Source organism: Pseudonaja textilis, chromosome 1 (assembly GCF_049901715.1).
Source record: "Pseudonaja textilis isolate UNSWEBS1 chromosome 1, rPseTex1.2, whole genome shotgun sequence".
NCBI classification, from domain to species: Eukaryota; Metazoa; Chordata; class Lepidosauria; order Squamata; family Elapidae; genus Pseudonaja; species Pseudonaja textilis.
This window is the reverse complement of record NC_141990.1, coordinates 163,571,886-163,598,365: the sequence shown is the minus strand read 5'-3', so window position 1 is coordinate 163,598,365 and position 26,480 is coordinate 163,571,886. Positions and strand designations below refer to the sequence as shown.

Genomic DNA, 26,480 nt, shown 5'->3' with positions numbered 1-26,480 from the left:
TATTGAACCACACAGGGTTTTTAAACAAAGGGAGCCTACCTTTAGGACAAATGTCAGTGCATGGTTTACACGTCTTAATTCCATTTTCCTCCACTTCCATCTTGGGACTTGGACAGGCACGTACACACGAGCTGATATCAACCACAAAGTTGTCTAAAAGGGATAGAGGGGAAAACAATGAAAAAAAAATCACTCTCAAGTTGCAAACAATGAATGCCCCAACTTCCATTTCTAAAGACACAGGGTTGGTTAAGAGGTAGTTTTATATTAGTGCTTGACATGTTCTTTCCTATGATGTTCTATTTTATTTTCTGGAATGTTATGCAAGTTCACATTCTCATGCTTAATTGCTAATGTAACATTCTTTAAAAAAATTATTCCCCATGACATATTGATACTGTAACTTTTTAAAATGAGGGTAATATTTTGGAATATATCTATATGGTATCCATCAGAAGCTATCAATTCTTACCATCACACAAAATAAAAACTATAGAAGGATATTGAATAGTAAAGATATTGGCAATCAATTTTAAAATGAAATCATAAAATAAAATTTTATTTATATAAAATAAATTTTATAAAAAATAATTTTATTTCAGTTAGTAAGCAAAATGGCCCCATAATATAAAGATAGAACTGGCTGTTATACCAGTCTAGTATTTAAAATTATCCAACTGCTTGATTTTCAACTGTAAGAAAAACACATTCACACTGCTTCAGAAGTGGGCAATCTTTTGTAACTAGTAGTACAGTGGTGGTATTCAATTTTTTTTTTTACTACTGGTTCCATGGGTGTGGCTTGGTGGGCATGGTTTGGTGGGCATGACAGGGGAAGAATATTGTAAAATCCCCATTCCCTCCCCACCCCACTAACCTGCTGTCCAGCTCTGTTCTCCTGTGCAGGGCAACGAAAGAAGACCCAGCCGATCAGCTAGGACTCTGATCAGCTGGGACTCAGGAGGCAGCAAATAGATGGGGGCAGAGCCAACCAGAGGTGCTATCTACTGGTTCTCCAAACTATTCAAAATTTCTACTCCCGGCTCTCCAGAACCTGTCAGAAGTGGCTGAATACCACCTCTGTAGTAGTAGTAGTAATAATAATGCTAATAATAATTGAAACAGGATTACATAGTAATCCTATGATGATTACCACCATCAAACAACAACAGCCTATCCCACATCCTTGAAAAGGATTCAATTAAAACACCAAATGTATGACCAACCATAATAATAATGCTGTAAAGCATCTGGGATATCCAGCAAAATTAAGAAAACCGTTGAAATTGAAGGAAAATGAAGAAAATTGGGCAATCATTAAATGCTATTTCTCATAAATAGATACAACAGTGGTGGGACTTATCTCCGGGGGGGAGAGGGGGGGAATGAGTTTGTCTACCAAGATGAGGTGGACCAGTTGCTTTTGTGGTGTGGAGACAACAACTTGGTCCTCAACACCAATAAGACCAAGGAGCTTATAGTAGATTACAGAAGGAACAGATCAGACATCCAGCCCTTGCTTATCAATGGAGACCGAGTGGAGCAAGTGGCCAGTTTTAAGTTTCTGGGTGTTACCCTAAAAGAGGACCTGACCTGGGGTACCCACATTGCAGCCCTGGTCAAAAGGGCCCAGCAGAGATTATACCACCTGAGACTTCTCAGAAAACAACAACTGAATGAGAAACTGCTGGTGACCTTTTACCACAGCACCATAGAGAGCATTTTAACATACTGCACCTCTGTATGGTTTGTCAATTGCACAGTGGCAGATAGGAAAGCACTCCAGAGGGTTCATGTCATTGCCCAAAATATCATTGGTTGCCTTTTCCCCTCTTTGGAAGAACTTTATAACTTCTGCTGCCTTAAGAAAGTTCAAAACATTCTCAAAGATCCATCTCATCCTGGGAACCCTTTTTTTGAACTATTACCATCTGGCAAATGATACAGAATAATAAAAACAAGGACAAATAGGCTGAAAAACAGCTTCTATCCCAGGGCAGTAGCTCTTTTGAATTCTGCTGTATAGTGCAGTGTTAGTTGGGGGTTTCCGGTTCAATGTGTGAAGGGTGAAGGATGTGTGTTTGTGTTTATTTTCATGGTCATGGTCATGATGTGCACTGAAGATGGTGTTTGATTTTGTTGTACAAGGTGCAATGACAGTAAAGTAAAGTAAACTAAAACCCTACAACTAGGGGATTTTAAAGATGATGTTTGATATTTGGAACCTTTAATACCTGGATTTAGAAATCCATGTACAGTCATTAAGGGAGCAATGAAAATTTCTTCAATGAAAGCTTTTACAGATACTGAACTGCAAGATCTGGAAAACTATCTGAAAATTCTAATAATATTGGTAACAACAACACAAATAAAAGTTATTTCATCATCAAAGAAATCAAATAAAATCCCATCAATTTTTATTAGCATTCAACACCTATTACAATGCTGATAAAAGGAATGAAAATATTGAGGAAAATAATGTTGAGCGCTAGCTTTTAACTAAAAGGAAAAATATACTGAACATAATTTTCTATTACAATGATGTAAGCCTTTACATATTGTTTTTCAAAACTTGTGCTATAGGAAAAGGCTTCCACCATGGAAAAATATGAGTAGAAAAGAAATATCAAAATTCACAAATTTGATAGTAATATCAAAATTCACAAATTTAGTAGTAAAGCATATCAGTACAAACGCTGACTGATCCTAGTTAATTAATTGATAGCACAACAGCTATAGTTATAACAACATGAGAGTTAGCATAAAATGTTGTAAAAAAGTATCAAAATCAATCACTTGGAAAGTTCAATAAACTTTGAACTGATATCAACAATCAGAAGAATTTGAAGGAAACCAAAATTGAAAAACAATAATATGAAGGAACATTTACAAAAAAGATATAATCTTAGCAGTAAAATGAATTAAAATGAGTGACAGCTATTTCAAATACAATTGATATGAAGCTAGATTAAATCAACTTCAACAAAATCGGCAGTTTCAAACAATGAGCAGTTGTTTTATAAAACATTATGATGAAATATTACAAAGATAGATGTTTGTTCTTATAAAGATGAAACATTAACATTTTGGAGTGCCATCCAAAATAACCCATAAGACCATAATAAAAATGCAGCTTGGAGAAAAGAGATTAAGAAGAATGTTGGTTCAATGAAAATGAACGACATATTTATTACATCAGGAATGATTCAAAGTAAGCAAAAAAAGTTAAAAACTTCTCCGTAAAAGAAAGAGAAGAAATACAGTAACTTTGGCTCTAATTTCTGATGACCCTAATATTATCATTAGTGAAATATTAAAAAGTGGAAACATTAATTAATATATGACAACTGGTAGAACATTTTAATAATAAAAGACAGAAACAATGGCATAGATGGAAGCAACTATAGCAATTATGCCAATCACATGCTTTTCAAGCTGCTAATTGCAGTGGCAGGATTCAAATAATTTAACAACCGGTTCTCTGCCCTAATGACTGGCTGGGTGGGTAGGGCTGGGTGAGCATGGCCAGGGTGGGCATGGCCACTGGGCACGACAGCACTCAGTCTCCTGAAGCACTCTGCCAGCCAAAGTGGGGCACAGGAGTTAATTACAAAATGTGAGCTTTGCTTTGCTTGAGATCCAGCAAGCAAGGGGTGTGAACTGCGCAGAATAGCCCTTCTGTGCCTGAGGCTGTAGAGACCTGGCACCAATCAAAATACTTTTTGTAAAGCAACTGATCAACACTGACATGGTAAGCCACTAGTATATTAAAATAAGAGCAAACTCCTCTCTCTTCTAGTTCTGATGATGTTACCTAGTTTGGTAATGAAACATCTGCAAGAAAACCATCAAGCTCAGAGACTACCATTCCTCCTGTAAAACTGAATTACTAGAAAACCATTTAGAAACCACTTCATAGTCAGTATCTTTAAAAAAAAAAGTTTAAAATAAAATGGGTAAGACAGCAATGTTACAAAACGGCATGGTCAAGAAGGAAACACAAGTATTAATTTTTCAGCTTAAAAACTAACATTATAAACATGGAATTAAATCAAGGATTTAACATGCTTAAAGGAGAAGGAAACACTTTTTTTGTAAAAAAAGAGATGAAACTCTAGATTATGTGATCAGTCACTCGATGCAACAAAATTATCTATAAACATCATGACAGGTTAACTATGATGCACCGGCATCTGTGCCAAAATTTCAATTTTCAAGTTTCCCCAATGGGTTATAATTACATAATTGAAAAGATTGTTAAAAATGATGTAAGAGTTTATGAGATTTTATGAGAAAACTATTGTAACAACACAACAATAATTGAAAAGGGGTAGTTAAATTAAAAAATAATTTGATAATAATTACAAAATATGGATAACTATATTTGGAAAACTAATAATCAAATTGGGTTGATTATGAAAAAAAATATTTTATTTTTGTATATTATATTTTTGTAACAGATAATGGAAAGCTATTCCCATAATTATTGACACATTAGGTGAAATAACATATCGATGAAACATATTTTTCAAAGAATTAAATATTTGAATCATATCAACTATAGATTTATTTAAAACATCTTGTTGGCTACTTGTTATATTTATCCGTATTATTTGGATAATTCTTAGGTTCCTGGCTGGTACCTGACTTTCAAAAAACAACAACCCACCAGTCGTTGAAAGATATTGTTTGTTTGTTATTCTTTAATGACAACAGTAAAATATGAAATTATCCCAAAGACTGTGATGGCAAAATGGCTATTTAAATTTTTTTTAAAGTATTCATTCTGGATTTTCCCCTGGAATAGAAGATCACAATTTATCTGAGGAGAAATCACAGTAGAGTAAACATTTGCCTTAAGTGAAGACTAGCTAATCATCAAATTCCCCAGCCAAATTTAGAGGGAATCCAGGATATTTTAACTATTTTGCCTTATAGTCAGTTTTGCTTTATGAAATAATTTCATCCAATGTTATGAATAATTTTCTTCTTTAAAATGCTTTTTAAAATTTACTGCACATAAAAACTACTTGGGCAAGTGGATCATGTAACAAACAGGCTTTCTTAGGTTCCACGTGTCCTTAATAGGAAAGCCATATAATAGGACAGCCCTGAAATTTTTAGCCCAGCAGGCAGCTTGCTGAACTTCTTTAAAAACAATGAAAGATTAAACTGTTGTAGATTAGCTGCAAACATGAACCAAGTTCATCTCCCGACAGCTGAATAATCAATTTATTATTGTATTATATACTAGACCAGGAGGTCGCCAACCTTTTGGACCTCAGGGACCACCAAACTCATAATTTTAGATCCAAGGGACCACTAACTGGTTTTGTGGGCATGGCCTAATTTGTGGGTGTGGCTTGGTGGTCGTATGATTGGCTGGGCATGGCTTGTATGTAAATATAAATATTTATATAAATACTGATTTTTTTTATAAAAAAAGAGCAACTTTTACCCAAAATCAGGCAAAGCAGGCAGGCAGATTGAATTGCTCACAGAATCACAGATTCATTCAGAAATCTATCTATCTGCCATTGGCTAGCTCAGTCTGTCACATAAAATTTGTTTGCAAGCAAACTCACAAAATTAACTCACAACACACCATGTATATAAATATTGAATTTTTTATTTTTTAAAAAAAAAATCATCCAAAATCAGGCAAAGCAGGCAGATTGAGTTGCTCACAGAATCATTCAGTGATCTATCTATCTGTCATCAGCTAGCTCAGTCTTTCAAATTTGCTTGCCGTGAGTCTGCACTGAATTTGCTTGCAAGCAAACCTTCAGTCCTAAGGGAGTTTCGGCTGTGCTTAGCTAGAAAGCAAGAAATCCAACCATTTCCTGCTTCCTAGCTAATGTAAATCTCCCAGCAAAGCAGAACAGATGATGGTCGGAAAAAGGAAAAATAGCAACTTAGCAGACAAGTTTGCCGGGTAAGGAGTGAGAGGGCGGGGAGGGTTCCCGCGGGCCATGTGGGCTGAGCAGCCTTGTGTTTCTATGCAGCCTGGATTAATTGCTTTGGGGGGGTGAGATTTCTCTGCGGGCCACCAAAATTTTCTCACGGCCCACCAGTGGGCCATGGCCTACCAGTTGGCGACCGCTGTACCAGGCACCCTGCCCCCGGTGGATCATCATTTCAGAGGTATTTCTTTACCATTATCAGAGAAACTGAATGGCCATGTTGAATTTCTTTGTATGAAGCTGGCAGGGAGCCTCAGAAATTTTCCTTCCTTCCTTTTTTCTCCCTCCCTCCCTCCCTCCAAATCTTTCCAGCTTCTCCATTTACATCCTATGTGGGAAGTTTGAAGAGAGAGAGAATCTGTGGAGAAGCCAGCAAAAACTTGAAAGTGACTGCTGCCAGATGAGGGAAAGATTGAAGGGGTGCATGGGAATGGGAATGCGAATGAGGTACAGAACGTGAAGGTGTATTAGAAGTGCCACTTGGGTTGGGAAGGGATGTGTGGATCAGGAAAGGCACACAGGGAGCCCACACAGGGAGAATGTTTGGGCTTGTGTACAAGATGCTGTATGGGTCATGGAATCCCATGTGACTGCAACAGCAGCTCAGCAGTGGCCAATAGCACAACCACTACTTCCCCAAAATTTATTCCCTCAAGTGTCATGGGTCCCAGATTTTGACCCCATTTTGTAAGTTTGAGCTACCCTGGTTCAAAAATTGTTAGCCTATGATATACCATCACCCAAGACTAGGCACGCACGCCCCTAACTACCTCAATTCCAACTACTGCTGGCCTTAAATGCAAGCTACTCAATGCAAGAAGCCTTGTAAATAAAATACCTGAATTTTTCCTCCTTCTAAATATGGCTAAATTCGACATTATATTTGTCTGTGAAACATGGCTCAATGCATCTCTCCCCGACTCCATTACCACAGTAAGAGACTATCATGTTTACCGATCAGATCGTGAAATTCGTAGAGGAGGTGGTATTGCTATCTTCTACAAAAAGTCCTTACATCTAAAAAATATCCAAGTTACCCAGGAGCTTGCTCTTCCTGAGACCATTATCTGTGAACTATCCTTAAATATCACAATTCGATTCTTACTATGTTACAGAGCACCTGATTATGACATCGAACATGTAAACAAGCTAAATACACTACTAACATGGGCAGCATCCTGCCCATACCCTTTTATCTTTCTTGGTGATTTCAATCTGCCTCATATTGACTGGACCCTAAATGAATGTACAACTGAAACCATACATGCAACCTTTTACAATGCTGTTACAAATCTGGGACTGGAACAACTAGTATCCAACAACACTAGACTAAACAACTGCCTCGATCTCATCTTCTGCAATAGTTTGAATTTAATTTACGGAATACAAACTAAAGAACCCTTTTCCAGCAGTGACCACAATATGATTGACTTTTGTCTCAACATACGTTCACACAAAAACCACCACAATGATGTGATCCCCAATTATAATTTCAAAAAAGGCAACTATGATCTTATAGACAGTGATCTCTCATCCCTTGATTGGCAATCTCTATTCACTGGATGCAATACTGTTGAAGACCATTACAACATATTTTTACTTGAAGTCAAAAGAGTCATCAAACTATATGTACCAACAACTACTCCCAAAACAAAACAAAAAAACAGATTGCCCATAACAATAAGGAAACTTCAATCCAAAAGAGATCACTCTGGCGGAAAAACAAATCTGGTCACGTTGCCAATTTCAAAAGCCGATACAAAAATTTATGCCACCAAATAAAGACCGAATGCACCAATTATCACATTAAACAAGAGGAAAACCTTCTAAGCACCAATTCCACCAATGCTTTTTACAATTTTGTAAACAACAAACTAAAAGATTCAAGGTCCATCCCACCCCTGATAGGACCTAATGGTAAAGACTGCAACGACAACACCATTAAAGCCAACATCTTTAACACATTTTTGGCTCAGTATTTGTAAACAGCAATGGATCATGCCCAGCATTTCCTAGCCGAACCACAGATAACTACAGTGATCTAATACATATCGATTTTACAGAAGACAATGTTGAAAAAGCACTACGCAATCTAAAACCATCCCTATCTATTGGACCGGATGGAATATGTGCCTATTTCTTAAAAAGTTATCCACTGCCATAGCCAAACCTCTAAGCATAATCTTTGAAAAATCTTTCAGGACCAGTTCCTTGCCTAACCTATGGTCACAAGCCATAGTCATCCCCATCTTCAAAAAGGGAGACCCTTGCCTAGTTGAAAATTACAGACCAATCTCCTTATGCTGCGTCACCTGTAAAGTCATGGAATCAATTATTAACCAATCCATCATCCTCCACTTAGAGACAAACAACCTACTCTCCAATAAACAATTTGGTTTCAGAAAAAAACTATCCTGTAATCTGCAACTCTTACACTGCAAAAACATATGGACTACACAACTTGATCAGGGCAAAACAATAGATGCAATCTACATAGACTTCTGTAAAGCCTTTGATTCAGTGGTACATGACAAACTACTACTAAAAATAAAATCCTATGGTATCTCTGGACAACTGCATAACTGGATAGAAGCATTCCTGTCAAACAGACAACAAATGGTCAAAATTGGGAGTGTCCTATCAAATTCTGTATCTGTCAATAGTGGTGTCCCCCAAGGCAGTGTTCTAGGACCAACTCTCTTCATACTCTACATAAATGACCTCTGTGATCATATTAAGAGCAACTGCGTTCTTTTCGCTGATGATGTAAAGCTGTTCAATACCACAGACAATACTGCTACCCTTCAAAAAGATCTTGACTGTGTATCAGAATGATCAAACAAATGGCAACTTCAAATCTCAACAAATAAATGCTCTGTCTTACATATTGGCAAAAAAAATCCGAAAATAAAATACAAGCTGAATAGTCAAGATCTTGTTGATGATCCAAGCTCTGTAAAGGACCTTGGAATACTCACCTCTAATGATCTAAGTGCTAGTGCCCACTGCAACTACATAGCCAAAAAGGCATTAAGAGTTGTTAACCTAATCCTACGTAGCTTTTTCTCTGGTAATATCACACTACTAACTAGAGCATACAAAACATTTGCTAGACCAATACTCGAATACAGCTCATCAGTCTGGAACCCACATTACGTATCTGATATTAGCACAATTGAGAAAGTCCAGAAATATTTCACAAGAAGAGTTCTCCACTCCTCTACTCGTTGTAGAATACCTTATGCCACCAGACTTGAAATTCTAGAACTAGAAAACCTTGAATTACGCCGTCTTCGGTCTGATTTAAGCATGGTATATAAAATCATACATTGCAATGTCCTACCTGTCAATGAATACTTCAGCTTCAACCATAACAACACAAGAGCACACAACAGATACAAACTCAAGGTTAACCGCACCAAGCTTGATTGCAGGAAATACGACTTCAGCAACAGAGTGGTCAATGTCTGGAATACTCTACCCGACTCTGTAGTTTCTTCCCCAAACCCCAAAAACTTTAACCTTAGACTGTCTACTATTGACCTCACCCCTTTCCTAAGAGGTCTGTAGGGGGCGTGCATAAGCGCACCAACGTGCCTACCATCCCTGTCCTATTGTTTCTTTTATTTTTCTTTCATTTTTCTTATATGTACTCATTTCATGTATCCATAATTATGTATACACTTTTACTTATTATCTCGTAAACAATTGACAAATAAATAAAATAAATAAAAATAAATAAATAAATACCACTCATCCAATTAAAGGTCATGACAGTGAGTGTTTTAGTAGTATACAGTAGATTAAGGATATGCCATGCTTCAGATTTGATGCCCAAAAGATGTTTCTGAATGTTCTTGAACACAACCATAGTCAATGCCTATCACCCCTTAAAGCTGACTCTTTTCCTCTGTTCCCATATTGTACAACCCTAGGAACTTCCTACTGTGAAGAACATCCACTCCCTTCCTCTCCCCCCACCGATATATTTTGCTTGTAGAAGGTTGTGAAAGGTTGCCCTAAATCTTCATTTTTTTAAAGCTTTGAGGCCTGAGCCTAATCAAAGTTGCACTGACACATTTTATCAAGTCTAGGGTGGCCATTATCACCTGGCTATTCGCACTTTGGGGAATTGCCTCAGAGCAGATTAAAAAAAAAATACTTAGCCTGTGACAGAAGCAAGTAATAGCTTTTGGCTGAAAGCTAGAAGTTTAAGAAAAAAAATCAGTGGTTTTAATGTATTATGCCTGGTAGCAAAGCCCTGGAATGTGTGTATTTCAGAGATTTGCAAAAAAAGGAATAGGTTGGTCAGGCTGACCCCTCACTGTGCAGTCCCCACTAATTCATTTTTCCAACTTATTCTAATAGAGTAACCAACATTACCTACCCACCCCTTGTTATTGTATCTGCTGCATAACAGACAAGCACTCAACAGATCATCCTGAGATAAATTTGCACTTCTAGTTAAAGGGGCAGAAAGCTCAGCATCAAACAAGAAAGCTTCTGTAATTCAAAACCTGTTCTCATTTTGTAAGGTTATGCTCCACTTGGCATCTCCATCTCCAAAGCCAGAGGTGAATGGGATAAATTGGGATAGGTTTAATTCCTTTAAGGTAGAATTTGGTCTTTAACTTTGTCATCTATTCAAAATTCTCCACCAAACTTCATTTACAATACCAATGTAGCTTAATGCTCTAGATGGAGAGGAAGGCATCACACTTAAAATGGTGAGTGATACACACAAAAATCACTTCCTGCATATCTATCTATCTCCCTGCCTATTTATCTTTGGGAACTTACCAATCTGGTAACATACACTGATAGTGAGAGGAACATTGCAATAGCATTAGCACTTGGAATTATATGTCGCTTCATAGTGCTTTAAACACTCTCTGAGTGGTTTACAAATGTCAGCATATTGCCCACAACAATCCAGGCTCTCATTTCACTGACCTTGGAAGGATAAGAGGCTGAGTCAACCTTGAGCTGGTCAGGATCAAACTCCGGGCAGTGGACAGATTAAAATCAGTGACTGGCATCAGAGAGAAGTTTGAATTTAGACTGATTTTTGTTGTCCCACATCTTGGGTGGGCTGTACAGCAAATGTGAAACAGAATACAGGTAGTTCTCAAGTTACAACCATTCATTCAGAGGCTGTTCAAAGCTACAGTGGTGCTGAACCCAATAGTAGGTATAACTGGTTCCCAAAGTTATAGTGTGCACATGATCAAAATATAGGCACTTGGCAACCTGCCCACACTTATGAGAAAGGCAGGTGAGAGGGATTGGAAGTGGAGGGAGTCCCTTATTTTACTGACTGGAGGAACCAAGGAACCAAGCTGGAAATGGCTTGAATTGGCTTGATCCTTGCCTAAAGACTGCGGGGATTTGATTAACAATGGGAGTATCAGGACTGCCTATCACTAACCAATATGGTCATGTGACACTATGCTTCATGACTGCATTGTTTAGTGAAAGAAATTCTGGTCCCAACTGCTGTTGTAACTTGTGGACTGTGTGTTAGATATTCTATTCCTTTAGAAAGGGGTGTCAAACTCATGGAGTCACATTGCTATTGCATGACATTTCACAATGTTTTTTGTTCCCTTTGTAGAGTTGGAGTGGTATGGCCTGCATATGATGCATCTGGCCCATGGGCCAGCAGTGTGACACTTGTGCTTTAGAAGTTCTAAGAATAAATTTAGAGATTGTCTTGTCATCATAACTGGATTAGGGGCTTAATTTTTTGTGGACAGGATGAAATATTAAAATGGTTACAGTGTTAAAATGGCCCATTTTTGCCTATAAATTATAATTCTTTTTATATATTCAGAATTTAAATTTGGTTTGTGTAAGCTCTGGTGGCAATATAGTAACAACCGAAGCACATTGATAGATGCTGAAAGTATTTCCAGATTTTCGCCCTTATTTAATATAACATTTCAGAAATTGAAAAGAAATAGAAATGAAATTGAAAGTTTCAGAAATTATATTACATTTAACATAACATTCAGAAACTAAAATGCAATCCTGGTGTTAAGAGACATCTTGAAATGATAAGAAGCAGTCTGTGGGACATGGGAATTTAAAGATTGCTTCACCCTTCACTAAAGTAGAACTTCCGAACATGTTAACATTTCTACACATGCATCTAATATACAAGGGTGTTTAGATTCCAGATGAGTTCTTCCAGTAAAAAAAGGTAGTAAGATAAATACAATTAAACAGGAAGAGGCTTTTCAGCATATTCTACATTTTTGAGAGTATATGTTTCAGAATCAATTTAAATTCTCAGATCAACAAAACAAAATATAGAATTTTAAATACAGAAATAGCAATAAAACACAAATGTAAAATTTAAAACACACAAGAACAATTACAGCAAAAGCTCTGAAACAATTAATAATGAGAATAGGATATCAGCCAGCTTCTACAGGCCATAGTTATTGCATGGATCTTTGTGATGGTTGCCCAAGTTAAGTTTTACAGATGAAAGATTGTAATTTCTGGATCAAAATTTCTTGATCATAACTGAGTTTATGAATGCCAGCATCATAGGTGGTACAATGGGCAATGTAGTAATACATGGGTTACTAACTGCATCTATATCTGAGCAAAAGCAACATGGTTGTGGTGTGGGAGATTAGTAGATTTGCTCAACCACAATAGATAATACAGTTCAAGTCAAGGTGAAAAAAACTCCTGTGTGAGAAATTTAATGTTACAGATGATCCTACTTTAGAAGCCATTCAGTCTAAGTTTCTGAAAGCCATACTCTATGTCTCACATTCAGCTTCAAATGTTTTTGCTTGGCTAATGATTGGATGCATTTCTCTGGAGACCTGTCTGAGATTTTGTTATTTCAGGTTTTGAAACAAATATCTCAAGGTACATTTCTGATCTACCTCATTGCATTCGGTGGGATTTTTGTCATGCCTGAGGAGGCAAAATGATTCTGATCTAGCATATGCATGTCTCCTGGCCGAGACCAAGTCTTGACTTAACACCAAAAGAAGATCTGGGATTCATCCCTATTATGACGCAAGTGCAAGTTTTCTATGGAAAAGTCCCAGCATACCCAGAGCACACCAATCCCAGAATGTATTTAATATGTTGAATGGGGTCAGGGGTGGGCTTCAAAAATTTTAGCAATTTTTGTTCTCTGCCTAGTTGCTGGGTGGGCGTGGCCTAGTCTGCCTCCTGCATCATGGTGGCGGGGCGTTGTTGCCCTCCCCCGGCTCTGGAGGCTTTCCTTGAGCCTCTGGGAGGGCAAAAATGGCCTCCCAGGGCTCTGGAGCCTCTCTGGAAACTGGAAACAGTCCATTTCCAGCCTTCCTGAACTTCCGGGAGGCCCATTTTTCACCCTCACTGAGCCTCTGTGCGCACCCTGCACTTATTTGCATCCAAAATGGGCTGCATGGGGACTCCTGGGAGGGGAGAGGCAGGGTGGGGCAGGCAGGGCCAGCTAGGAATGGGATTTAGGGATTTTCCAAACTGTGCAGAATCTTAGCTAGAGGATCTCCTGAACCCCTGTGAACCCCCAGCAGCCCACCCTTGAATGGGGTACACAATTCTAACACAAAACTGTGAGCACTCTTGAATAGTAATAAATTTGTGATGACTGACATTCCCAGATCGCACTTCAAAATTCCAAGAGAAGGGCAAACATAAATATAATTTTAACTTATACTTTATGGAAAACAAAAATGAAACCCTTTAAGGAAAATTAAAAGGTTAGGAAGTTCTCCAAATCTGACTTTTGTCATGCTGTTCTTGTACATTATGGGATGCAAGTAACCTGACATTTTGATTATAAAACCCATAATATTTAAGACAGTTTTAGTTCTTAAGCAAAAGGTCTTATTTTAACTCTCCCAAAATGCTATTCTTAGAATAATATATACATTCAAAATAAAACCATTGGTTTTAAAACTAATTTTCAAATTAAAACTATTAATTTGAATTAATACTGCAATTTCATATTTAACTTGGCTGCAATAATTTCTTAAGAATTTTATAATAAAGATGTCTCACTGAGGAAAAAAAAATCCTGCTGTAACTTACGTGGACACTTTTTAACACAAAAAGCACCATAAGTATATTTGCCATCTCGATTGGTTTCCATCTGGAATGTGGCAGGATTGTAGACTGAAGTCTGTGGGCATTGGGTGACACAGGCACCACTGTCATTAAAGTTCATACAAGCCTGAAAGTGAAGAAACAGCACTGTTCTCAGAGTTTTCATTGGCATTAATGAATTGACATTATGTTAAGTACAAACTGACTACAACTGTAGGAATACCTTGTTTGGTTATTAGCAACTCTAGATAGAAAGAACTTATAAAGAAGGCAGTGAAGACAGCAATACCTCTATCAACTTAATATGCAAAAAGAAAATGCCAATTCTGTTTAAATGGACATTTGGGTGAACACTGGACAAAAGCAAAAAAATGTTATGATGAAAGACATCTTAAATTAGGAAGACGAAATATCAAACTGACGAAGGAAAGCACAAAAAAGCTGGAAACCTATTTACATTCAGTTTAATTTCATTTCTCACTGTACTTTGTGAGAACTCTTTGTGAGTAAATCTGCTGAAACAGTAAAACTGCAGAAATACACATTTCTTTGCTTTGAAGAGTGCTCACATAAATGAATACTTACCAGCACACAGCAAAAGATAGATGTGTGTCTTATCTAGCAATTTTCACAACAGAGTATTATAGGTCAAAGAAAGCAGTCTGTGTTAGAACATCTCTTAATTCATTGTGTTGAAATATTGTTAATTATTCACTTATTTCTTTCCATTAATTCCATTTTTATCAATTATTGTCTTTCCAGATCTTGTTGAACTTGTATCTGACAGCCCCTTCAGCTGAATCGCAGATAAAGGTTCCAGCACAGGTCAGGATTTATCTCTTACCTGTTATCAAGTGCTGTTTAGTTGCCTTTTCCAGGCCACAGACACAAAAAAGTCATTGAATAGGATGGTTTCAAGTTCATTGTAGATTAATCTGCCTATTTTGGGTTCAAGAAAAACTCAGCTTGTTCACTCAGATCCCTGAATGTTCATGAATAAGGGTGGGCTATATGGGTCAAACCCAATGGAAAATACAATGTCTATAACTGGTATTCTCCTGGCCTGAAAAAAAATAGGTACATACACAAAGGCAGAATCTGGTAACCATCACTGGGAAAAGGTTAAGTTTCCACCAGATCGTTTTACAGAGTTAACAATGTTAAATTAGTTCCTGAAAGTTTTTTCTTCTAAAGAAAACATGCACAATTTTACACTTAATATTTACATGTTTTACAACACCCAGTTGATAAACTGCCATTTTTTTCCTAGTATCTTACTCCATTTAACTTTCATGTTTTCACCACAAAGTTTTCGCTTTAAGGGCAGCTTTAAATAAACACATGCTGGCCAAAGGAAGGTAACTGTCCTTTCTCAACTCTTTTTGGTTCACCATTTTAGGTACTTTCATCAAAATTCAAATTCATTCAATTTGGGGTAGCAGAGTGAAAGCTACAAAATTGTAACAGGGTTTTCTTTCTCTTTGGTCAGGCAATCTTTGTAAGGGTGAAATCAAGGTGTGCCCACCTATGCATCCTTTTTATATATGGGATAGGATGATAAATTCTACCACCATTCCTAGCTACACTAACCAAAGTGACATACAGGTGAAACTCGAAAAATTAGAATATCATGCAAAAGTTCATTTATTTCAGTAATGCAACGTAAAAGGTGAAACATATGAGATAGACTCATTACATGCAAAGCAAGATAGTTCAAGCTGTGATGGGTTATAATTGAGATGATTATGGCTTATAACTCATGGAAACCCCCAATCCACAATCTCCGAAAATTAGAATATTATATGCAATCAATAAACAAGGATTGTACATAGAATAATATCGGACCTCTGAAAAGTATAAGCATGCATTTGTACTCAGTACTTGGTTTGGGTCCCTTTTGCAGCAATTACCGCCTCAATGCGGCATGGCATGGAAGCTATCAGCCTGTGGCACTGCTGAGGTGGTATGGAAGACCAGGATGCTTCAATAGCGGCCTTCAGCTCTTCTGCATTGTTCGGTCTCATGTCTCTCATCTTTCTCTTGGCAATGCCCCATAAATTCCCTATGGACTTCAGGTCAGGCAAGTTTGCTGGCTATTCAAGCACAGTAATCCCACGTTCATTGAACCAGGTTTTGGTGCTTTTGGCAGTGTGGGCAGGTGTCAAGTCCTGCTGGAAAATGAAGTCAGCATCCCCATAAAGCTTGTCTGCGGAAGGAAATATGAAGTGCTCCAAAATCTCCTGGTAGATGGTTGCGTTGACCCTGGACACCCTGAAGCACAGTGGACCAACACCAGCAGATGACATGGCTCCCCAAAACAACACAGACTGTGGAAACTTCACACTGGACTTCAAGCATCTTGCAGTGTGTGCCTCTCCATTCTTCCTCCAGACTCTGGGTCCTTGGTTTCCAAATGAGATGCAAAAGTTGCTCTCATCAGAAAAGAGGACTTTGGATCACTGAGCAACAGACCAGTTCTGTTTTTCTTTAGCCCAGGTAAGATGCTTCTGAGGTTGTTTGTTGTTCAGGAGCGGCTTGACAAGAGGAATATGACATTTGAAGCCCATGTCCAGGATCCGTCTGTGTATAGTGACTCTTGATGGACTGACTCCAGCCTCAGTCCACTCCTGGTAAAAGTCCCCAACACTTTTGAATGGCCTTTTCCTCACAATCCTCTCCAGGTTGCGGTCATCCCTGCTGCTTGTGCACCTTTTTCGTCCACACTTTTCCCTTCCACATAACTTTCTATTAATGTGCTTTGATACAGCACTTTGGGAACATCCAACTTCTTTTGCAATTACCTTTTGAGGCTTTCCCTCCTTATGGAGGGTGTCAATGATGGTTTTCTGCACAACTGTCAGGTCAGCAGTCTTTCCCATGATTGTGCTTCCTACTGAACCAGACTGAGAGACCATTTAAAGGCTCAGGAACCCTTTGCAGGTGTTATGGCTTAATTAGCTGATTAGAGTGGGACACTTTGAGCCTAGAATATTGAACCTGTTCACAATATTCTAATTTTCTGAGATTGTGGATTTGGGTTTTCATGAGCTGTAAGCCATAATCATCTCAATTATGACAAATCATGGCTTGAACAATCTTGCTTTGCATGTAATGAGTCTATCTCATATATTAGGTTCACCTTTTAAGTTGCATTACTGAAATAAATGAACTTTTGCACGATATTCTATTTTTTTGAGTTTCACCTGTATTACTTATTCTTCTATGTTTTCTCATTTCTGATTTTAATCAAATATTTGATGGTAGAGTGACACAAGGAGTTGAAATCTATATATATAAAAGTGAAATATCACTTGTGCACCATCACAAAATCTCCAGAATCATAAAGCCTACAAACTTGAAATTTCGCACATATTCCTCTTGGCTTCTAGGTGCTCACTAAGAAAGGATTTTTCAAAATGACCATCAGAGCATTGGTATTTCATATATTATTATTAACACGCCCTGATACTAAGGAGTTCTACTCCCCTTCCCCACCTGAAAAATAATCTGTTCCAAATGCAAAACACAAGCAGAGGAGAGGAGTTTCAGTTTTAGTTTCACAGCATCAAGCAGTTTTAGTACAGAACAGTTAAGCTAAGTCACGCCCAAGCTTCTTGCTGTCTCCTTCTTGCTCACACAGCAAATACTTTTTCACTTTCCAAACAGCCCTCAACTCTCTCACGTAGTGACATGACGCTAGCCAGATGAATACCGATGAGTGCTGGTAGGCAGAGGCAGATTTTTCCCCCTTATTTTCCTCCCCCAAAACTAAGCCAAACCACATAGTTTTGTACGGAACCACAGGTACTGAGCTAGTTGCATGATAAAGTGATGCCAGTGAGTGGCAGCTTTCGTTTATAGATAAGTTTTCTTTAGAGCAGAAAGAGATTCTGCCTTGAATCTCATCTTCTGAAACTATCTCCCAATTTATGCTCTTCTATTCAAGCCCCACCTTGAAATATATATCTACAAATCCAGCTTTGAATTTGATTTCTCACTTTTTAACTTTAGCTCTGGAATTAAATAACTATTATTTTCTTCATCTGAGCAGTTCCTAATTCCAATTTCTCAAATATGTACTCAACTGGTTCTTCAACTTCAAATGTTGTCAAAAAATATTTTAACCATTATTATTGTGTTAGTGATTATATTTATGTTCCCTGTGCAAGCAAACCTCCTGCAATGAAATATAAACTTATGTTTAATGAAATAATGGAATTAAAGCATCTGCATCTTATTAAGAGCCATAAAAATGACCATAGTAGGTAAAATGATATAAAATTAAAATGGATATGGTCTTCACTCAAAAACTCACACATATAATGGATTTTAGGAAGACTTGGCTAACAATAAAATAAAATGGCAGGATTCTCATAGATTTCATACTTCTTATACTTCTCAATACCTAATACCTCCCTTTCACAGCAGAGGACTTCCTTGTGAAGACTGAAAAAGAGAATGTTTTCTTCACAATTCCACCAGGCTAATGAGAAAAAGATTGTTGTCCCCATGGACACAATGTCTGCCCTAATAAGCCCAAGCAACTGGAGCTTGGACATAAGTACAGCAGCGCACTCCTCTTGGTGTCTTGGGACTGAAATCAGAAGCTGCCTCAAATAGGAGACAGACCACCAAGGAAGAAATGGAAGTTGTCTTCTTAGGTAGAAAATGTTATTGATTGTTCTTAGGGAAACATGATTGAAGTTATTTCTGATATATGCATTATATTTCATTTAAAATCAAAGTTCTAAATGAATTGCCCATATCTATAACCTGTTAATTTTAGGCAAGTAAATAAAGAAGTTTCACTTAAGATGAAATTCTCACCAATGACTTCAAATCTCTAGTTGAAAATCTTATAAATGTTTTAATGGGTGAAATAAGTTGGTAGGAAGCAGGAACATAATAGAAAATATGAATGCTAAGATTTCTGCTGGATAACTTACACTCTATATGCGCTATAATAAAAGTCCAAAACATGTTTACCAATTTCTTGGAGTAAATGTATGCAGTAAGTGGTATGAAAGAAAGACTTTTGAAACCTACAAAGCAGTCAGTGTCTTTGGGTCCGGAACAACCTCCGGCACATTCTCGATGACAACATTCGCTGACAGAACGTCCATAGCATCGGCCATCACATTGCTCCGCACACACCACTTTTGTTACTAGAGAGGGCAGAAGGAGAGCAAACAGATCAGAGGAGAAATCAGGAAACATAGCCTAGGCTGCAAATGGACTGAGAAACCACAAAGTGACGAGAACTGTTGAGGCGCTCTTCCACAGATACCAATTAGTTGATGACCTGGCAGAAAAAAAGGTGAACATTAAAGCAAATATCTTTTCAAGTAAAGTGGGAGAAAATGCAGACATGGAGATGTAATCAAACTGCTTATCATTAGCACTGGAGCTCATGGAGAAGTTCATTAAAATGATAATGAAATGCATTTATTTACCTTAATTATACATTGCCATATTACATACAGAGTGGTGGTGGTGAAATGAAGGTATTAAATATCTTCTAATCTAATCACTAATATACAGGCACTTGGGGGAATGGACCAACATTTTCCAACTTTTAGTTCTGATTTTTTCTTTTAAAAAAGTGACAAACTATATACAAAAGAAAATTAAAAACAAAGTTCATTTAAAACATTGTTGAAAGCCACTTGCTTGCAAACTGTTCTCTTCTCTGCCATTGCTACTGCATTTGGAGTCAAAGTCCTAAGCCAGAGCAAGCAAGATCTGAAGTTTCCAGGATGAGAAGCAGATTGGTTCAAAATAAAGTATGATAATCTATTTGTTTCTTGATCTGTTATTTCTCTGGATATTCAAATTGCAATTATGCATTTATAAGAAATCCTATTATTATTTTTAATACTGATAGAAACATACTAACACAGGAATGTCAAACTCGATTTCACTGAGGGCTGCATCAGTTTTGTATTTGACCTCAGGGGGCTGGGGGGTGGGTGGGCAGGGTAGGCGTGGCCAGCTTGACATCACTCATGTTGGGGGCACCTGTGGTGGCCCAAGCGCTCTGCCAGCCATGCACAGCCATCCTGAGTTGTTTTCCCTGGCAGAGGGTTGCAGGAGGCAGTTGCAGCCGTAAACAAAAAGCTCTGTTTTTGCGGGCAGATGCACCACAGGCCTTCACTGTTTCCAGGGCACTCCTGTTGGCAAGATCTAAGCACCTTGTGGGCCAGATTCACAGGTCAGTTTGACACCCTTCTACTAATACCACAGATAAGGAAATAAGAGACTAGCAACAAGCTAACCTTTTTAAAAATTCAACTGAATTGAATTACATCTGAACTGAATTCAGTTACATTTGAATTGAACTTGTATTAAACTGATCTATTTTATTTATTGGAACTGGTCAAACAAAAACAAAAACAAGAATAAGAGAATAAAAATACAATGATGGGGATGATAGGCACGTTAGTGCACTTATGCACTCCCCCTCTAATGACCACTTAAGTATAAAGTAAGGTCCAGAGAAGTCAATTTGTGACTGAAAGTGTGAAAATTCGTAGCTGAGACAACTGAATCAGGTAGAGCATTCCAGACTTTTAATTAAGTGAAAGCAAATAATATATCCCTGAAGATTTTTTGCAAAAATTACTGGAGAGACAGGAAGATATGCTCCAGGTCCAAGCCAAATCAGAATTTGTCAATTTGTTAACACTGAGCCAGAAATAAAGTATTCAAGAATAAAATGATTCCAAATTTCTCCTCAGTTTTTGTGTTGGTTTCAACCTTGTCTTTCATTCAGTGTAAAACTGGTGAATTATAAATGATCCAGTTTTACTTTTTATTGTAGAATTGTGTTCAGATAATTAAGTGTAGGCTGTTTGGTATGTTATTTTACTTCTTTATCTTTTGTAAAAAGAATTAGGTTTCCTTTTGTTTAAGTAGTGTCTTTCTTTATTCTGTCTCCCATCCTGAATTTAAAATTTTGTCCAGAACTGTATAATCATAAAACCTCAAAAAAAGAAGCTAATAATTATAGACCACACTTCAATTTAGTTCTGAGTTTTGTTTGGTGTAACTAGGGTGTAAGGCTAGACTTAGTTCAGCTCTCCATGACCAGATTGTTCTGTACATTCATTGCAACACATAAAATGAAAATCAGTGTTCAGTTTTATGCACATTTGTTTAGAACCATGGTTTTAGTAAAACTTGCTTTTTGACAAACAAGTTTAAGTCTAGAAAGAGGCTGTAAATCCTCTGGGCAGACCTTGTATCTCTTCTGTGATTCAATCAGCATTTTTGTTACATAGTTTAATACATTATACTAGATATTGATTAACATCAGATAAAATCCCAGAAAAATATATTTCAGTTACATGTTTTATGACATTCAAAAGATGTAATTGGCTCTTATGACATTGCGATAACTATAAAGATAAGGGTACAGATAAAGGTACAGTGAGGGAAGTAAACTAGCTACATTCACACTGATACAATTTTAAATATTAAAAATGGAAGACATATACAATAACAGATAATAATGTTTAACTTCAACAAGTCTTTTTAAATAACTCCTCTCACAGAAATGGATATTTTGAACAAAATTCAGAGTTAAACTTCATACTTTTTGTAATCTATTTATTGCCATCCCTAGTATTCAGGTTTCCAAGATTACAGAATTAGGAACATTCTTACAAACTCTCACTAATGTTTTTATTAATGAATTGACATGAATCATTTCCTCTTATTCTGTAAGAATTTGTATTAAGAAACAGGTTTTGATTCCTGCCCATTTGCAATTAAGATACGACAGGAAGCCCCAGGGTCCGCAGCCCAAATGATGGCCATGTATAGTACATAAATCAGGCAGAGTTTCAATCATACTATTGTGGCCACCATCTTGACTTTGTTAGTACTTTTAGAATATCCTTGGAAAGTTGTCTTTTCCTTCTCTTGAAATTCAGATAAAAATGGCTATCCCTAAAAATGGCTATACCTAAGTTTTTCACTTATCTTCTTTGCAAGACTTCCACCTATTTAATCCTTGCTGCTTGACATCAATTGGCAGAATTCTTCTCACTGTGGAAGTGTCTGAAAACGTTAAGATAGATCATTAGCATGACTAACTACTGTAATTTACACATTTTGACTAACCTTTGGGTCAGAATAAGTTTTTAAAAATCACCAACATCAGGGTCTGTCTTGATTCTTTTGGCTGTTTTGTTAATATCTGAGAATTGTCACAATAATAATAATGCTAAACTCACTGAGGCCACTTTCAACATTCTGCTTTGGCATTTCTTATGGGAGCATTCTGTGGTAGAATGAATTACTATTCCTCTAATATACCTTGTGTCCCTAAAATAACTAAATCTGCTTTCTGTATTTTGATATTTTTAATCGTCACTCAAATCTTCTCTTGCTTCCTGGATCCTGCTTATGCGTACTTTGTGCCTAGAATGTAAGAATAAAGTGTTTGCACATGCTTTCTGGTAATTGGGAAATTTCACAATTTTGTTCTCTGTTTTTATTTGTTCTTTATTTATCTGTTTTCCCCTTATTCATATTTTCTCAGTTATATTGTGAGTCATCCAGAGTTGTTCTGGAGTCAAGTGGTGCCTAAAATGGAAATAATAACAACTCCATAGTAACTCATTATTCTGAATTGCTTTCTTTCTCTCTATATATTTACACACATGCATGCATCCCTCTCTTTTATAAATTAGTTGAGTTGTCCCTGTGCTTTAATGAGCACACAACAATCACAGGAGCCCTGCTGATGCACATAATGGATCAGATCATAACTACTAAAAATAACTTATTTGGTATTTAAATCTATCTGTTTTCCAGCATCATGGGAACAGAAGACAATGGAAATGGATGCCTCTTGGCCTGCCTTCTCACTGGTTTCCAGGGACATTTATGAAAGTGGTAAGAATAGTTGGATTACTTAGTTTGGTTACACATTTGCATGTAATTAATCATTGTAAATGTTTCCTTTAATTCTCTATTACATAGAATTATAAATCTACCAAGAGGGATAGAAATGGAAAATAGCTGAAATCAATAAGAGGGGCATGTAAAGTTATTAGTATAACACTAGGATTTTAATTAAAGATGTTCTTTAGTTAAAATGCTAACTTCACATAATTGATCTAGAGGTGTTGTTCAGTTTGTTGCTCACATGCACTTGTCTTTATCTTATGGAAATATATGTAATTATTTTTTTCTTTGGTTAATCTTTTATTTTTTCATATTACATATTATTTATCCATCCATCAATTTGATTAGGCATTTTCAACTACTAGGGGTCTTCAGAACCATAAGATTCTTGTCTTTTAAGGAACTGATAGGACACTAAATAAATAAATAACCAAATAAATACATATTTTCACCACAAGGCCTTAAGGAAATTGCCAGATTAGTTTCCAACTTCAGAGATCTTAAATATTCATCTCAAAGAAAAGGAGACACATGTTGTAAATACATTCAATCATTTTCCAATTTAAAATGCAAGGCTGGGAAGTATTCCTAATTCATTACTGAATTTACAAAAGCTTCTACAAAATCATCTGAAATGATTAGTGGTCCATTTTTTTCCCACCAAAAAGTATGACAACTGAATAGTTTGCTCTCCAGAAATGAATGTGGTCATTAAATGAACTCCCCCATTGACTTTACCTCACCAGAAGCCAACGTTGACATTCAATGGGGGAATGAAAGGTTACAAATGTCGATCATGTGATCCTGGGATGCTGCAATCATCTTAAATACATGACAGTTGCCCAAGTACCTGAATTTTACTCTTATGGCCATATGGATGCTGTGTTAGTTGTAAGTGTGAGAACTTGTAAATAACTAGCTGTAACTTTGAGTGATCACTAAAAAAGTGGCTGTAAGTCAAGGACTATTGTCAATTGTCTTGAAAAATGAACTAATTCAGAATTTATTTATTTTTTGTGATTTAGGAATCTTTTTCAAGATCCTGATGGATAGAGATCACTGAGTAAATCAATCGCCAGCTCTTTTCTTTGTATCAAGAAGATATTTCTTTATATTAAAACTCAGAGTTAGGGTCAAAGTTTCTGTCTATGCTGCCAAGTTTTTCTCCCCTTTCTTCTTAAATTTTTAGGTGTGTGTGTGAGAGAGAGAGGGAGTGGGGAGAGAGAGAAGGAGAGAAAGAGAGAGAGAAAGACTGGGCAGGGAGGGGAGGGGCGGGCAGAGAGGGGCAGGGGCAGCCAGGGGCAGCCAGGGGCATGATTTGCCGGTTCTCCAAACTGCACAGAATCTTAACAACTGGTTCTATAGAACCAGTCTGAACCAGAAGAATCCCACCCTTGTTTGTGTCTGTAACCATGAAGATCTCAGTGATGCTATGTTATTCATGTTACTAAGGATTTGGATTTCCAGTGATTCCAGTAAGATGGATTCCTATATGTCAGCAATCATACATGTATACACTTTCATAGTGCAGACTTTAAAATCAATGTGATAATATCTAGGGGGCAGTACAAATACCACGTTATTTTGACATCTTTCTACTTTCTGCACACTTTCTAGTTGTGGGGAATTTTCTATGATTCCTGAGCAGGCTGTTTGACTTTAGTAAAACTCCTTGAAAAGCAGGTAGACAGGTTGTGGGATAGTTTTTATTTCCATTGCTTTCTCATTAAAAAAACGGTTAAACTCTGAATTATGGCATAGTCTGTTTTCCTACTTAAGGACTGTACTGCTTATTTCCATATCATAGTAAGGTTATGTCAATGAGGAAAAAAAAAACCTTTCATAACATAATGATTTGATAAAAATTTCAGTAATAAGTCAACAGCATGATTTTTTGTTTGTCTTAATGTTTTCTTCTCACTTTAAAATTATTTCTTATTCAAATATACTTACAACTCTGGCACTGATCTGCTGAAGGACCCCAGCATCGATTTCCACAGGATTTGTGACACTGTCCACCTTTAGAAAAAATTGAACAAAATTAAGAGATTATTGAATGCCTATTTTCTTCAGTGCCTTTAAGCTTCATCTCCGAAGAACTCTAGGTAATATTAGGTAATCTAAGTAATACTAGGTAATCTAGTATGGAAATATTATTGTATAATTTATTATTAATTATTACTCTCTAGGTAATACTAGGTAATCTAGTATGGAAATTTTATCAGATAATTAATGTTTTCCCACTGATGTAATATAGGGTTTCTTGGAAAATTTGCCATGTTTCCTGTATATGAATTAAAGGTAATTTATGATGGAATTACGGATCCTATTTGTACCATTTTGTCTTAGATGGCTTCTGTAGAAATTTAAATGCCTAACTATTAAAATATTTTTTCAACTCTATATTTGTGTAAATGTTCAAACAATAAGAAAAAAAGGTAGAGAGAGGAAATTATCAGGTCCAAAGAAAAGAAATGGCCTAAAATCTGTGATCCAATATTCACAGTTTAGCATTAGTATATCAACAGACATCTGCCCTAACACCTTCCAGGGATGGTGCCTCCCTGATTTCATTTTATTTAGTTTTTTTAAAATTATAGTCATATTCACGGGAGACAAAAATGCTAGATAAAAGCATCAGTCCAAAGCAACATATTTATTTTCAACAACGCACCTAGGCTTTGGCTCTAGAGTAATTTTTCAAAAATAAAACTGGTGGAAAGTCCACTTTATTGTTTGGAATTGTAAAATCATAGTGCTGAAAGATGCCATTCAGGCCACTGAATCCAATGACCTGCTCGGTACAAGAGCCCAAATTAACGCATCCTAGTTGGCCATCTAGCCTTGCTGTCAGTGTTCCAGCAAACCTCCATTCTGATCAATAACTCCAAGACAGACATATCTCAAAGGTATCTTTATTTGGATAGTAAACTGGCACATCTGTGGAACCCCAAATCTGAAAGTTTACAGGCTTCCTTGCAATATTCAAAACTACAAATCCATCCCCCCTTGGCCATCATCACATCACATTGCCCAATCACAATCTGTCCTAAAGTAAGATTATTATTTCATTCTGCGCCATACTCAATGACCTTGAACTAACAAAAGAATTTTGTTTTGTCTACTTAGAGCTACTCAATTGAATCCCCCCTCCCACTTTCTCAGGCTTGTGACAGCGTGAGAGCATTGACTCTCAATATGACTTCCAAAGCTGACATTTGCTTGGATACACTCAGTTAAGAGGATCCTACCATATTCTTTGGATAATTGGTCCCAATGTAAAACTATTTTTCCTTAATGGATGCCTATTGTAATATGTAACCTAAATTCATCTTTGCCAGAAACCATTGGATAATGACAGCAGACAGGCATCTCTGACAACTGATTAATGTTTTATAGCAAGACTAACCATAGTTTGATGCACACAGCAAGTAGTTGCATGTAACGTCAGACTGAAACATCTTGTCTGTAATGCCACTTTCTGGCAGCTCCTGTTAAGGACCAAATTTCTTTTCTTTATGCAGT

The 26,480-nt window shown here is 36.9% G+C and overlaps 1 protein-coding gene across 4 annotated transcripts in view; it reads right to left on the bottom strand.

Moving 5' to 3' along the window:
* ERBB4 (erb-b2 receptor tyrosine kinase 4) overlaps nt 1-26,480 on the bottom strand; it is a 918,585-nt gene that overhangs the window by 277,913 nt on the left and 614,192 nt on the right. For all 4 annotated transcript variants that reach the window (XM_087919620.1, XM_087919622.1, XM_087919619.1 and 1 more), the window contains exons 5-8: nt 24,909-24,974; nt 19,089-19,207; nt 14,028-14,169; nt 40-153 (exon numbers count right to left, since the gene is read on the bottom strand). In XM_087919620.1, coding sequence (XP_087775746.1) covers nt 40-153; nt 14,028-14,169; nt 19,089-19,207; nt 24,909-24,974 — 441 coding nt within the window. The remainder of the gene's footprint in view (nt 1-39; nt 154-14,027; nt 14,170-19,088; nt 19,208-24,908; nt 24,975-26,480) is intronic.